Below are 15,982 nucleotides of genomic sequence, written 5' to 3'. Positions count from 1 at the left end.
GATTTCGTGCTCTGCTGTTTTCCTTCACTGACTGTGTTACAGAGAGGGCGGGGCAGACACTCATAGGGAAACCGGATATCTCGCCCCCTTCACACTTCCGGCTGGAGGCTTCATAGAACGTTGGTGTTGCTTTTTATATAGAGAGATAATATCCTTCATTACTCTCAATCGGGCTTCAGAAGTGGGTTTAGTTTGGAAACAGTCATGGCTACGTTGGTCTCTGTTATACAGGGAAATTAGTTTGAGTAAGTGAGTTCTGTTATTACAATTCGATATGTCTAGTGCATTCGACTTGATAGATCATGATAAACTGTTGAATCTGATGAGCTCTTATGGCAAAACAAGAACAGTATTGCAATGGTTTAGAGATTTTCTTTCCAAAAGATCTTATCAAGTGAAAATGATGGGCAAATTATCTTTGCAATGGATACCTAGATGTGGAGTGCCCCAGGGCTCCTCAATGTCTCCAATTCTTTTTAACATACTTATAGCCCTTTAGGGCTTAAAACTGGAGGCAATGGGGCTCCACCCTTTTATTTATGTGGATGATGTAACCATCTATATTCCTTTTAATGGTGAGATTCAAGGTATTATACCGAAAATTAAGCAGGGGTTACAGTGCTTAGAGTCCTGGGCCATGACATCTAAATTAAAGTTGAACACTGACAAGGCACAATCTCTACTTATAGGTTATCCTCGCCAGATGTGTTCAATTAGTGATTTTATACTTGATGATGTAAGATACAAGCTGGAATCACAATTAAAAATCTTTGGTGTGACATTAGATAATTTTGAATCCCATGTACAGCTGTTAACAACAAAGGTGTTTAAATTATTGTGGAAGTTAAGACATATTCCCCAGGATTCTATATATCACGACTTGATTTCTCCGAAGAAATCCAAGCCTATTCCATAACAATGTGCGTAACTTAATTCATTAACAAACTAATCAGCTCAGCACTGATAATTGGATGTTAATAAGCAATTATTAGCACTAATTGGCAATAATTAGAATTTCTATGCACTACTTGCTAAGCATATTCTGTAATGTGTTGCGTGTAAATTCTAAGTTGCATAGTTGAAAAGTGGGCACAGTTATGCAAGTGGAATGGGCAGGTTGTGGGGGTTTCTAAAATCTATGCACATTGTTATAGAATACACCCGCTCTGCATCTAATTTAGGTCTCGGGATTTACACCAGGTTTTAGTTGGTGTAATTGACCATGACTAAATTTAGTCATACGGAGCAGCACTCAGCATATTCTATAATGTATGCCTAAATTAAAGCGTACTTTATGGAATATGCTTTGATTTCCATGCGGAAATTCAGGTGCGATATATAGAATCTAGCCCATTAGGACTTGTTTCAAACTTAAAGTATTTCAACTTGTAGTACAGACACTAATAATGTCACATTTAGACTATTGCAACATTTTATATGTTGGATGTCATGTAGAATAATCCAACAGATACGTAAAACTACCAAATTTGAAAGTGCCAGGCTATTGTTTTGTAAACTCCACTGGCTTCCGATGGAGGCATGCTCAATTTTTAAGTTATGTTGTTCAGCCCAATCACCGCAGTACATGGTAAATTTAATCTCTATACTTAGTAAGAATTGCGTTAGTAATTCTAGACGTTATTTGATGCTTCAGTTCTCTTCACCTCAATGTATAAAATACAAGATGGAATTTTCTTTAACTTTTCCATATCAAGCAGCAAAATGGTGAAACATTCCAAAGAACATACGTTATGAGTCTAACTATCCAGTTTTTGGAGTTGTTAAAAACTTGGTTATTCCAGAAGTTTGTATTATGCTGAATTGCGATAGTTTTATGTACTACATTTGGATATAAAAATATTTAAAAAAAAAATAAAAAAATAGTAAAGATAATTAAGATCATATACGGGTTGATCAATGAAGAACGGGGTGTCACCAAGGCAATGTTGGGGATTTCCCCAGATGGTGGAGGTGATCAAAGAAATCTGATGATCCCCGTTCAAGGCATAATGTGCAGCTATACATAAATGTGGTTGTTGCTGTGATCGATACCATTTATAAATATAGGAAATTGAACAGTGTTTGAGATGTGTTTTACAGTTTGAATTCATCTCCACACTATAAGGATAAGGTCTCTTTAATTTGAGTGTTTAGATCCTGGCATTGGGAGTTTTCATTCACAGCTAGCCAGGGGATTCTCCCCTATTGTAAGAGACCCGCAGTTCCTCATCTGCTCGTTACAGTAAAGGTTCTGGGGCTCTAAATCTGGCCAACTAAAAAAAAAAAAAAGACCATGGAATAACTATACACTCTCACAACTACATCAGATTCCACTGATAATAAGGCACAGTGCTACTGCTGCAATTAACAATTGGATCAGTCTGCGGATAACACTCGTCTAATCTGGAAGGAAAAGGCCTCGAACCCAGTCTGAAGTTCGGTGCTATTTCCAGACTAAAAAAAACCTTCTACTTTAATATGGTTCCACTATTTTAGTGAATCTTAAACAAACTGGTGCGCTTACAGTATCTATGAATCCAAAAGGAAGCATTAAGTGGGGTCCCATGGATGGTGACCAGCGTTTCGCAAGAATGCTGTATCAGGGTAACAGGGACCAAACATTAAATTCGGCAGCAGTTAACATGCTCTAAATCTGGCCCCCAGGTATCACATGTATTTTACTTAGGGGCTCTTTTACTAAAAAGCATTATAAAATTGGCTTTGCATGTTTTAATGCAGGACTTTCTCGTGACCTAAGCCCGTTTCTAGAATGTCCCCAAAACAGGGTTTTTCATTTAATATTTTTGCAAATCTTGCGCTAACTTATCCATTAGTGCGTAAGACCTGCAAAAGGATTAACACAGGATAAGTAGTATCTTCTGTTTAGGAGGCAGGAGGTGGTAAGTGCTCCCGCATTTTGTCAGTTATCCAGTTAGTGCACAGTAATGCGAACATGCTAGCTGGATAATACTTCCATGCCCATTCCCTGCCCATGGCACACCATCTCCTGTAATATTAGCGAAAACATAAATAGCCCATGATTAGTAAGCCCTGACAGGCAAATTACTGCAAAACACTTGAATAGGGTTTGTGGTAAGCCATTTTTCTCACATTAAGCCCATGCTAACACTTAACCAGGTCTAGTAAAAGGGCTGCTTACTTATTTGATTATTTATGACCAATACAGTACAGTCTCGATTATTTGACCTTCACTAATCCAACCATCCAGCATATCCGACAGACTCCCCGGTGATATCATTGTGTTGTCATTAAGAAGTGCGCAGGTTCTCTTCCTGTTTTCCAGCTTCACACGCTGCTGGTTAGTGTTAATAAATAATACTGTATTTTAAATACAGATACCCAATGCCTGCTCTTTATGCATAAAATATGTTTTCTGTGCATTTTTAAGGGGTTACTAGTGTTTTCCATATTGTCTAACTTTTCACTTATCCGACAATGGCTCAGTCCCATTTACATCAGTGTATTTCTCTAGTTTGGCCAGCAGGTGGTGCATGTTTATATTTGAAGCTGTTACAGAGAAATGACTGTTCCTTCTTTAATTAACTTGTAACCTGCAGTGATGTGGCCAGCTATTTTTAAAACTTGTTGTTCTGGGCTCTGATTGGCCCAGGAGCTCAAAATTCAGCTAGGATGTACTTGCTTTTTCTCCAGTCTCAGCTTGGAAGTAGAGAGAGAAAGACCTCTTTACTGAGACCCTGTAAGCAGTTATATTCTGTAATCTGAGCAGCAACATTTCCTGTACTTCCCAGGTACTATTTAGATAGTAAACAAATGTTTAGTTAGTTTTATAATTGATTCATATTCAATTACCTGTTATGTGCTGTTTTTGTTTCATTTTTATGGTTTACTGTTCGATATTTTTTCATGACAATAAACAAGTTTAGTTTATTGCCTCTGCTTGTGTGTTGGGTCTGTGAGTGCTTTATGGGAGCTATGAGACCACTGGGAGTGTGGCCCCCAGTAACCTAGAAATCACTGAGGATAATTTGAGAGCAGGAGACTCGCCCAGAGGCGGTTGGGACCCAGTCGGTGGGAGGAGGGTGCTAGTGTAGATGGGCCTGAGCTATGCTGGGGATAGACCCTCTAAGTGGCTGCGGGATAGCCCCAGGCAGGTGGCTAGGTGTTCTGTGACACCCGATGCCTGTTAACTATGTATAATGCATGTTTTCCGTGCATTTTGGTTACCATTGTTTTCCGTATTATCTGACTTTTCATTTATCCAACAATGGCTTAGTCCCATTTACATCAGATAATCAAGACTGTACTGTATATATTACTCACTAAAATACATAGCACAATTTCCTCCACCAGGGGCTGTGAATACGACCTCCATAGCATTCCCAGTGCATACATAAAACCTGAGAACTGAACCAGAGATGCTCTGCATGGCAGCATACAGCACTGCCACGGAGCAGGAATGCCATTTTGATTTCCAGTCATGTGCTCTATTTTTGTTTACTATGCACTATTATCAAATAAACAAAACAAATGTAAAACAAAACAATGTAATTTTTAAAAAGGAAAATTTTCTGCCTGCTTGTCCCTACAACAGAACCACCGAGGTAACTCATTTTCAGCTTTGTAAAAGACATTTGTCAGGCCTTTATCCTTTGAAAAGTTCCCACGGCCTTCCGACCCTATGTCACTAGGCTCACTCATTTTGTGTCAAAGTTCCAATGATCTTTGCAGAGCAAGGCCTCGTGTAAGAAGATGCTAAAATCACAAAACACTATCTAGTACAGGAAGCTCCAGATTCATATGTGAACCCCATTGACTTTGTCTTTATTTTCTGTGAAGTCCATTTCAACGTGGTTGAAGGCCGGATTGTCAGTCCCATGATCCAAAGCTGGGTAAGGATTGCATTTCAAAACTTCAATTTTGTCCATCTGAAGAAGAGAACACATTGTAAGCTTATGGGATCACCTGCACAGGAGCAGGGAATATTTTCATAGGTATTTTCTGCATTTCCCCACCCGCACTGATTGATCCTCCAGTCATATTCCTGTTACTGTGATAATGACATCTTATTTACCGTATTTTTCGGACTATAAGACGCACCGGACCATAAGACACACCTAGGTTTTAGAGGAGGGAAATAGGAAAAAAATTTTTTTCCTTTTTCCCTCCTCTAAAACCTAGGTGCTCCGGTACGTCTTGTCCGAGTTCGGGATCGCCCTCCCCTACTCACGTCACGCGATGTTCCCTGGTGGTCTAGTGACATCGGGGCAGGAAAGAGCCCCCTCTTTCCTGCCCAGCGCGCTGCTCTCCGTCTTCCTGTGTGCTGCCTGACGGTCTCGGCGAGATTCAAAATGGCCGCCGAGAATTGAAGTCTCGGCGGCCATTTTGAATCTTGCCGAGACTGTCAGGCAGCATACAGGAGGACGGAGAACAGCGCGCTGGGCAGGAAAGAGGGGGCTCTTTCCTGCCCCGACGTCACTAGACCACCAGGGAACATCGCGTGACGTGAGTAAGGGAGGGCGATCCCGAACTCAGGGGGAGGGCGATCCCGAACTCGGGGGGAGGGCGATCCCGAACTTGGACCTCGCTACCTTCGGACTATAAGACGCACCCCCCATTTTCCTCCCAAAATTGGGGGAAAAAAACTGCGTCTTATAGTCCAAAAAATATGGTACTTTATTTATTTGGAATTGACTTACTATACCGCATTTAGCTGTTGGACAGAGCAAAGCGGTTTATAGGCTAAAAATACAGATATATAAGGATGCGGCCACAAATTCACGTTTATTACTTGACCACAGGGAAGGTTACTTATGGGACTTTTTACTAAGCTGCGGTAAAAAGTGCCTTGCGCTAGTGGCAGGGGCCATTTTTTCCGGGTGAAGATGCCCTTATTACCGTAGCAGGTAAAAAGGCTAAAAAAAAAAAAAAATGGCCATGTGGTAAGAATTCACTTCCAGCTCGGTCATGCTGGGGGGGGGGAGCACGGCCATGCTGGGGGTGGCAGTAAGGGCTCCCGCGCTAACCCAGTGTTAACTGGGTAGCGGGTGGCGCCGCCTGCTTACCACAGGGTTAGCGCATGCGGATATATTTTTTAAACATTTCCACTAGCGCCAGAAATGCCGCACTCTGAAGGTGGAACTACCACCAGCACCCGCGTTGGGCTGGCAGTAGCTCCAGATTGACGCACGGTAAGCCACAGTGGGCTTACTTCCGTTTAGTAAAAAGGCCCCTTCTTACACGCTTACACAGCTTAGTAAAATGGGCCTCCTAAGTTGTATTGCAAGCAAATCACTTTGTTCGACTTGGGCTTTTATAACAGTGTACCAAGAATCTGTAATAAATAAATAATGAAATGAAAGAACATTTTCACTCAGCCTAGAAAGGAGAGAAATGGATACGAGAAACTCTGCTTACTTTGCTGTCTTTAGAGCAGCATGTAAATAGGTTAAGGCCGAAGTCTTCCTTTCTGAGGAGGCAATCACGGTTTACAGTTTGTTTGTGGCCACCTGAAAAAAAGCACAGAAATGTCAGTATTCAAAGGATTTGTGCACCTAATTCTGTGAGTTACACTTCTAAATTGGCCTGTGAAAATTTATTAGGGCTAAATTCCTAACTTTGGAGGTCTTTTACTAAGCCGTGGTAGAAATAAGTTGGGGGTAAACACCGAGACACCTATTATATTCCTAAGGGTGTCTCGGTGTTTACTGCCAACTGATTTCTACTGTGAGCTAAAAATGCTACCGCTGCTTAGTAAAAGACCTCCTTTGGGTCCCTTTTACTAAGATGCGGTAAAATCTGAGCTTAGCGCATTCTAACGTGGGATTTTCTCACTCGCTAAGCCCAGATTTAACACAATAGGACTGAGGACTTTTTGTTTTCTTTGTAGGTTACGCATTAATGTTTCCATTAGCACAAGGTACTTGCACAAAAATGATACTTATTTATGAGGTGCTAAGTACTCCCATGTTAACCTTGTGTGATCAAATCAGTGCACAGTGATCCTAATGCACTAGCTGGATAATGCAGAAAAGTCCATTCTCTACCCATGACGTGCCCCTCCAGAAATATTTCTTTTAAATAAGTAATATGCAGACTACCACAAAGTAACAGGCAAAATACTGAAAACATGACAACCCCCCACCTCATATTACATTTTCAATATCATTTTAAACATAGAACAACACTCACTGCTCCATGGTTCACACGCTCCTGCATATAAAAAATGGCCACGGCCATCTGAAACCACGTTGAGACTCCGCGGCCATTTTTTCTATGCAGGAGCGTGTGAACCATGGATCAGTGAGTGTTGTTCTATGTTTAAAATGATATTGAAAATGTAATATGAGGGGGGGTTGTCATGTAAGACTATTTTCTGCCCTTTCAGAGAGCTTCTTCCCTGAGGAATTTTTTTTCGAAACCTAGCCAAGTCAGCGGAAGTTCTCCTGTGGTAAAAAGTTGCTGCTATATTGGAGAAACAGGCCAGATGCTTAAGACAAGATTCAATTTACATAGACATCACATGAACAATACTGGTGCCAGTAGGGCTCCCACTCCTGTTGGTCAGCATTTTACAGGACCAGGACACTGTACCAGTGACTTCACAGTGAGAATCCTGAAAGGTAACTTTAAAACCATACAAGAACTAAGACCTTTGAAGTCAGAATGATTGAATATTTTAACACCCAACAGAAAGGACTTAACAAGGACCTGGGGTTCCTAGCCCATTATAAACCATAAAGCTGTATGTGTCTGTTGATCACCCCACCCCTCACCTATCCACACCCATCCTGTTAGAATATCAATGATATGCTTTGATGTCCCCATGCATACCTCCTACCACCCCCATCCTCCCACCCTGTCAAACTGTCATAGTAATGCTTGAATGTTTTCACTTATATACACTGTCAGCTAGCATATTTGCTTATTTCTGATCTGACGAAGAAGGGCAACCTTCGAAAGCTAATCAAGAAATGTATTAAGTTATGTCCAATAAAAAAGGTATCATCTTATTTTCTTTTCCATGTTTTATTTTGTTTGATTTCTATTGCTATTTTGAAAAAAGAGATAAGAGATAAGTGTTGATGTTTTACTACATATTATTTTTTGAACAAAGATGAGAGATGTTGAACAAAGATAAGAGACATTGTTATACTGTTACAGAATAGACCCGATTGGTGCTTAACTTAGGTGCCATCATTTATACCTGCTTTCAGCAGCTATAATTGCCAGCATCTTAAGTTATGTGCTGTTTATGCGCTTAGCTGCTATTCTATAAAGGGCGTGGATCCTTTACAGAATAGCGCTCAGTGCTTAAATATTTCAGTGCAGATTTCTCAGTGCCATCGCAGGGATTCTATTTATAGAGCTTTAATTTCTACGTGGAAATCAAAGCACATTCTATAATAGTGCGCATAACTTTATTCGTTAACTAGCTAATCAGCACTAATTGGATGTTAACAAGCAATTATCAGCACTAACTGGCATTGATTAAGATTTACGCACACAACTCACTAAGCATATTCTGTAATGTGGTGCGCCTAAATTCTAAGTCGCATAGTTGAAAAGGGGGCATGGTCATGGGCGGGGCATGGGCATTTCCAAAATCTATGCACATTGTTATAGAATACACCCGCTCTGCACCTAATTTAAGTGTCAGGATTTACGGTTTGTTCCACGTGGAATTTTCAGGCACATTTATAGAATTTAGCCCCATTTGTAGAGTCTAGTCCTAGGTGCCTATATTAGACTCATAAATCTAGGCACATAAATGGAAAGCCTAAATTTAGGAGCATAACTTTTAAGTGTGTAAATTTAGAATTTTAGGCAGAAAACTTACGCTTCTGTGTTTCACTGAAAATAAAGGACAAATTTAGAAACCTGATTTAGAAACGTACAGTTAGAAGCTCAGCTTTTTTTGAAAATTGGTCCGGTAGTTCATAACCCATTGACTTGCTCTATGAATATTTATTTCAGAATGCCTGATTCTAGATACTGGCTCTCACCTGCAAACTTTTAACTACTGCAGGGATGAGTGGGATTTATGTTCTCAACATCTAATTTATGGGTTGATGATCAGAAGCAAACGCAGGTGCTAGAGGCTATTAGAGCCATACTAGCGCCTGTGTTTGCTTCCGCCCCATGATCAGAGCCCCCAAGCGTGTGAATGCAACTAGCATGCAAATGCTTGCAAATCAGAGCTCCTAGTGTAAGTAGCATGCAAATGCGTGCTAAATGTATTTTTCCCCAATGATCAGCGAGCAGCGTGCCAAACATTGGCGTACTGTCCGCGGCAAACCCTACACCAGCTTGGAGCTTGCGTTAGGGTTTGCAGACCATTGAGGAGGAATGGTGAGCCCAGTCCAGTATGTATTTGCATGCTAGCAGGCCCCCCATTGCCCCCCAATGAAGCACCTACAGCTCAGGTATCCCTCAAGAACCCAGTCAGACAAGCTCAGATGGAGGTGGTGGTCTTGCCATGGCTTCTCTACCCAGTTGTCTTGGGCTGGGATTTCCCAAATTTGGAATGGTCTGGGATCAGCTAACCACTGGCCCAAAGAAGGAGGAGTCTTTCCATGAGATTTTCCCTTTGGAGGGCCTTGACTTCTATACAGAGAACCTGAAACTACCTAAACCCCGCTGTCAGAGGCAGTTGAAAAAATTGCATTCTCCACTGAACTTAGGAGCGGCAGTTGGTGAGGACCCAGGGTCAACAGAAGATGGACAGGATATCCTAAACCCTTTAGCTAACTGCCTGAGTGGAGTGGGAGAGGAACCTCTGGAGATTTTAAGAGGGCTCAGGCAAATACTTTAGAGAGGCCCGGGCCAAAGTTACAATGGTAGATGGAAACCCCATGGGGAACAGGACCCCTCTAAGGTAGCTCCCCCATATTTCATAGTAAAGAATGATCTATTGTATAGGGTGCCCAAGGGAGCACTGGAGGGAGAGGAAGTAGAGCAGTTGTTAGTTCCGCACTGTTATCACAGACTGGTCACGCAGTTAACCCATAGCCACCTGTTAGGAAGTCACTTGGGGAGGAGAAAACCTGTGAACGGGTCCTAGCCTGGTGTGTTTTAACAAATAAACCTTTTCTGTCAGTCCTGCCCAATCTGCCAGCTGAGTAGTTTGCAAGGGTTCCACCTGCCCCTCTCATGCCCATCATCGATACCCCATTCGACTAAGTGGAAATGGACTTCATGAGGCCACAGGAACAAACAACACATGGCAACAAGTACAATTTAGTCATTTTGGATTATGCCACATGCTACCCACGGGCCATTGCGCTGTGTAATATGAAGATTACGACTGTGGACAATGCTCTATGGGAGGTCTTCTCCCACATGGGGATCCCTGCTGAGGTACAGACTGACCAAGGCACCACTTTTATGTCCCTGAGTTATGAATCAAATGTGTGCCCTGCCCTGAGACATGAATAAGTACCTGCTTGAACTGGCAGGTGTGAAGGCTAAGGCTGGCTTCCTTCTCTCTCTGAACCCTCCCCCAGCTTCAGATCTCTCATCCAACACTACTGACATCCCATCCTCTGCCAAAAGGAAGCTCTCATTATAGACACCCCTGGATGCCATTTTGAACATGGAAATCAGTATTAGCAGGAGTGACTAAGGATTGCTGCTACTCTCACTAGACTACCAGAAACCTCAGTAAGAGCCAGGGAAGCCTGGAGGGTAGTGGTGAGCCTGCTGGAGAGGTCTTCTCTGGAGGGTTGATTTTCAGAGGGTGGTGTCTGTATTGGGGGGATCCTTTTGGGATATCATGGAGTAAATCTGATGCCAAGGGTGTGTCAGGTTGGGGATCTGATGCTGGGTGGCGTTTGGAGGTGCAATTTGTGTTATGATTGGGGTCTGAACCCCTCTCAAACTTACCTCTTTCCTGGGGGTCAGCTTCTTAGCTGGCTTCTGTTTCTTTTCTCTGTCCTTTCTGAGCTGGCTCTGTCTCTCTGTGCTGGCAGCTTCCAGCAGCATGGCTCTAATTGTTTCACTACACTGCACCTGTGGGTATGTTGCCTGAGTTGCTCTACCTCTCTTTGGGTGTACTGGCTTCAAGTGTTTCACAGTTTTGCATTGGTGTGGGTTGGGCCTCTCTGGGTCAGTGTGCTTTTGCCTAGGTCTAGGGAGTGTGACATCATCAGGGAGGGCCTTGATAAGGAAGTGGTCTTGTTTCCTTCAGGGCCTTTGCTACAGTGGTGTTGCTTTAGGTAGGGTGGTGCAGTGTGCACTTCTGACTTTGTGTCTAGTTTCCCTGCTTGCTTTTGCTAAGGGCCAGGTTAGTGTTAGTGCAGTGTGCATTGGTGTTTGTGTGTTTAGCTTTCCTGCTTTTCCCTTGGTTCCCCTGCTTTTCCCTCTTGGTTTTGGAAGCATTGCTATGTGTAGGGCTTTGGAAGCTCTGTTGCTGATAGAAGTACTTCAGGGTTTGGTGTTGTTAGGAACACTGCAGAGTTTGCTGTTAGAAGTACTTCTGGTGTTTGTGCTAGTGGGAGCATTGCAGTCTTTGCTGTTGGTGTTGGGTGATTTAGAATCACTTTTGGCTTATGTGTTAGCTTCCCTTCTTTTCCTTGTGGCTCCCCTGTCTTCCCTTTTAGTGCTAGGAGCTCTTCTGGTTGCTTGCCAGAGTAGTGCTTGGGAAGCACCTTGTTAGTTGTATCTAGCTTGCTAGAGCAGTGCTTAGGTAGCTGGTTAGTTCTGTGTTCAGCCTATTAGTGTAAAGCTCTGCTTGTAGCTTGGTGCTTAGTAGCACCTGTGTTAGCTTTGTGTTTAGTTCCCTGCTCTGTTAGTTTAGGGCTTAGGAAGTCCCTTTCTTGAGCAGGGATTAGGAGCTCCTGTTTAGTATAGGGCTTAGGAAGTCCTTTTGTCAGTTTACTGTTAGGAACACTCCTGCTGGTTTAGGGCTTGGGAGCACGTAGATCAGTTTAGGTTTAGGAGCACTTCTGTTTCCAGTCCTGGTCCCTATGTCATCCGGTATCCAGTAAGTCCTGTCGGCTACTCGAACCCAGGAGCTCAACTTCTGGGGGGCTTAGTAGCTAAGTGCAGGTGAAGCTGTGTGGACCAGTCCAGTGTGCTCCAGTCCCGTGTTCCAGCCCTGTGTCCTCCAGTCCGGGGGACCAGTCCAGTATGCTCCAGTCCAGTGTGTTCCGGTCCGGTGTGTGTTCCAGTCCGGGGGATTGCAGTCCAGTGTTCCAGTTCTGTGTCCTCCAGTCCGGGGGATTCCAGTCCATGTGTTCCGGTTCGCTGGGCAGTGTCTGCAGTCCCTGCCGGTGTGCTTACCCAGTGTTGGTTGGTGGGTTTTGCCTGCTGCTGTCGCTCCTCGTCAGCAGCCCAAGGGCTCACGTTTGCTCCAGAGCCCAGTCCCGCGGGCTCTGAACCTGAGAACCTGACAATTTGTTGTGGAGGATCAGGAGGGACAGACATTTGCTGATGGCAGAAGGGAATGGGTGTGCCATGCACATTTGGGGTACAACTGCCTGCTTTTTAAAATCGCTGGTCCCGCTGGATGGAGAGAGATATCAATGTGAAGTCCTGCACATCCTTTCACATATTTTACAAGAGGCTCCTTTATAAAATATAATGGGAATTTTCCTGGTCGCCAACCTGGATGTCTTAATTCCCCTCTCTACATTCTATGTGAAATTGGCCTTTATTGTATTAGAAGTTGATACTATGATGTGCATTTTCTACAACCTTTATAGACCATTAGTTTCTTTAGTGCTCTAATTCTAGTCAAAATACTATACCTGTCAGGAGGCTGACAACCACCCCCACTGCTACAGCTACCAGGGTACCAACGGTGCTGAAGTACAGATAGGACAGGGAGTACCAGTTATCAACGAGGGCAGGTCTGCAAAAAAAGCAAGAGAGTTTCTTTTCACTTCTAAATAATACAGGACACCTATCTCTCCCCCAAACAATGAAGGCCAGATTAGCATTCTGAGAAAAATAAAAATAAAACAGAAAAAGCAAACAAACAAAAATAAATACCACAAAACAAACATACCAAAGCTTGCAAGGCTTCCACTACTCTGCAATAACTTTAGTCCACTTGCATACATAGAAATAAAGATCAAAAACACAGTGTAGGACATATCATTATATCAAGCTAACTAAATACATTTGTGACCAGCTTTTGATGGCTAGGCTTCCTCCACTTCTGTAATTAACAATGCAGATTCATTACTGCTCGTTCGGTTTGTTTGGGCATCTACAAAAATTGTACTGCACACTAATCCCCTGTATGTGCATTTTAGATTCTTGCTATACCACCTTTCTGTGGTACAACCAATGAGGTTTTGTGCCTGGGGCAATGGAGGATTAAGTGACTTGCCCAGGGTCACAAGGAGCCATATTGGGAACTGAACCCCATTCCCCTGGTTCACTGCCCGCTGTGCTAACCAGTGGGCTACTCCTCCACCTACAAATTAACGTGTGTATAATTTGCACACATAAAAAGATGTAGCAAGCATACAGAGGGAAATTCTAGAACAAGATTGGGTGGTGACGCCAGTATTCGGAGAATAAAACCGGTGCAGAGTGGACTTCTACGGTCTGTGCCCTGAGAAAGGCAGGGACAAATAAAACTCAGATAGACATATAAACTCATTATCTTGTTGGGCAGACTAGATGGACCGTTCAGGTCTTTATCTGCCGTCATTTACTATGTAATGCACTTACACGTGGAGGGGCATAATTGAACAAAAACGTCTATCTCCATGGGCGTTTATCTCCGAGAACGGGTCCGTGAAGGGGCGGACCGAACCGTATTTTCGAAAAAAATAGACGTCCATGTTTTATTCGACAATTTGTGAGCTGGGCGTTTTTGTTTTTCAGTGATAATGGAAAATGAAAGCGCCCAGCTCAAAAACGAATAAATCCAAGGCATTTGTTCCTGGGAGGGGCCAGGATTCGTAGTGCACTGGTCCCCCTCACATGCCAGGACACCAACCGGGCACCCTAGGGGGCACTTTTACAAAAAAAAAAAAAAAAAAAAGTAAAAGAGCTCCCAGGTGCATAGCACCCTTCCCTTGTGTGTTGAGCCCCCCCAAATCCCCCTCAAAACCCACCGCCCACAAGTCTACACCATTACTATAGCCCTAAGGGGTGAAGGGGGGCACCTACATGTGGGTAGAGTGGGTTTGGGGAGCGGTGTGGAGGGCTCCCATTTACCAGCACAAGTGTAACAGGTGGGGGGGGGATGGGCCTGGGTTTACCTGCCTGACGTCCACTGCACCCCCTAATAACTGCTCCAGTGACCTGCATACTGCTGCCAGGGAGGTGGGTATGACATTTGAGGGTGAACATAAAAAGTTATGAAACGGCATATTTTGTGGTGGGAGGGGGTTTGTGACCACTGGGGGAGTCAGGGGAGGTCATCCCCGACTCCCTCCAGTGGTCATCTGGTCATTTAGGGCACTTTTTGGGGCCCTATTTATGGAAAAACAGGGTCCAGGAAAAGTGCCCTAAATTCTCGCTAAAAACGCATATTTTTTTTCCATTATCGGCGAAAGGCGCCTATCTCTGATCGGCCGATAACCATGCCCCAGTTCCGCCTTCACCACGCCTTTGACACACCCCCATCAACTTTGTCCGCATCCGCGATGGAGTGCAGTTGAAAACGTCCAAATTCGGCTTTCGATTATACCGCTTTATTCATTTTTGTGAGATAAACGTCTATCTCCTGATTTGGGTCGCAATATAGGCGTTTTTCTTTTTCAATTATAAGCTGGATAGGCACCTAGAAGGCAGCTGATTGGTGCATTTTCTATATAGGAAAGTATTGGCCTTCCTTCCTTTATAGAAAACTAGCTGAATAGGGTATATACACAGTCTGCACTTAGGCACAAGTACTTACACAAGCCAAGAGCTAGTGTAAATGCTTGTGTCTAAATTCTGGTGATACGCATGAAAGAGTATCCTGTAAGCTACATATGCAATTGTGCACCCTGCCCATATTCTGTCCAGATGCCACCCTTATAAATGCCTGTCTATAAACTATGCACTATCAAAGATACGTACGCAGTTACAGAATAGTGTTTAGGTGGCGTATCGGCATATAAACACGCAGGGCCACCAAGAGACTAGGCCGGGCCCAGGGCAAGGCCGCCCTGCCTCCCCCCACCACTGCCGCCCCCCATTGCTCCCCCTGCTGCTGCCGCCCCCTGTCGCTCCCCCCGCCGCTGCCGCCCCCCCCCCCCCCCCCCGTCACACCCCCGCCGCTGCAGTCCTCGGTCTCACCTGCCTGCCTCCATGGTTCCGGGCCCCCTGCATTCAAAGCGGCAGTCGCAGATTGCCTCTCTTCTGGCCTTCCCTCCCTGTGTCCTGCCCTCGTCTGATGTAACATCTGGCTTCCCACGAGGGCGGGACACAGGGAGGGAAGGCCCAAAGGGAGGCGATCTGTGACTGCCGCTTCGAATGCAGGGGGCCCGGAGCCGAGGAGGCAGGCAAGTGAGACCAGGAACTGCAGCACCGGCAGCCTGACCCCGGCGCCAGGCCCCCCTTGGAGACCCAGGCCCGGGGAATTTTGTCCCCCCCCTCCTCGGCGGCCCTGTAAACACGTATGTGTGCACATATGCCCATATAGGGCCAGATTCAATAAATTGTGGTCTGAAAAGATTAGCACTAAGCACCATTTTATAAGGGGTGCATGCCCTTTATAGAATCGTGCTTAGCACCGATCAGGGGCGTAGCCAGACTTTGGCGGGAGGGGGGTCCAGAGCCCGAGATGAGGGGGCACATTTTAGCCCCCCCCCCCCCCCCGCCACCACCAGCACCACCAACAACAACCTTGACCCCCCCCTGCCGTCACCGTCGCCTACCTTTGTTGGCAGGGGACCCCAACCCCCGCCAGCCGAGGTCCTCTTCTTCCTTCGTTCTGTTTCTGAGTCTGACGTCCTGCACGTGTGCGTACAACGTGCAGGACGTCAGACTCACAGAAACAGAACGAAGCCTTGCCACACCCCCTTTTGAGTTATGCACCATGGGAGTTAGGTGTGCT

At 44.6% G+C, this 15,982-nt stretch overlaps 1 protein-coding gene across 1 annotated transcript in view; it reads right to left on the bottom strand.

Moving 5' to 3' along the window:
• Window positions 1–4,081: 4,081 nt before the first annotated feature.
• Window positions 4,082–15,982, bottom strand: part of LOC115477644 (sodium-coupled monocarboxylate transporter 1-like) — an 81,831-nt gene continuing 69,930 nt past the window's right edge. The window contains exons 13-15 of the mRNA XM_030214658.1: window positions 12,729–12,832; window positions 6,397–6,488; window positions 4,082–4,907 (exon numbers count right to left, since the gene is read on the bottom strand). Coding sequence (XP_030070518.1) covers window positions 4,776–4,907; window positions 6,397–6,488; window positions 12,729–12,832 — 328 coding nt within the window. The 3' untranslated portion in view covers window positions 4,082–4,775. The remainder of the gene's footprint in view (window positions 4,908–6,396; window positions 6,489–12,728; window positions 12,833–15,982) is intronic.

This window comes from Microcaecilia unicolor, chromosome 9, assembly GCF_901765095.1.
Source record: "Microcaecilia unicolor chromosome 9, aMicUni1.1, whole genome shotgun sequence".
In the NCBI taxonomy this organism is placed as follows: domain Eukaryota; kingdom Metazoa; phylum Chordata; class Amphibia; order Gymnophiona; family Siphonopidae; genus Microcaecilia; species Microcaecilia unicolor.
The sequence above is the reverse complement of the archived record's forward strand: the minus strand, read 5'-3'. Positions and strand labels throughout refer to the sequence as shown.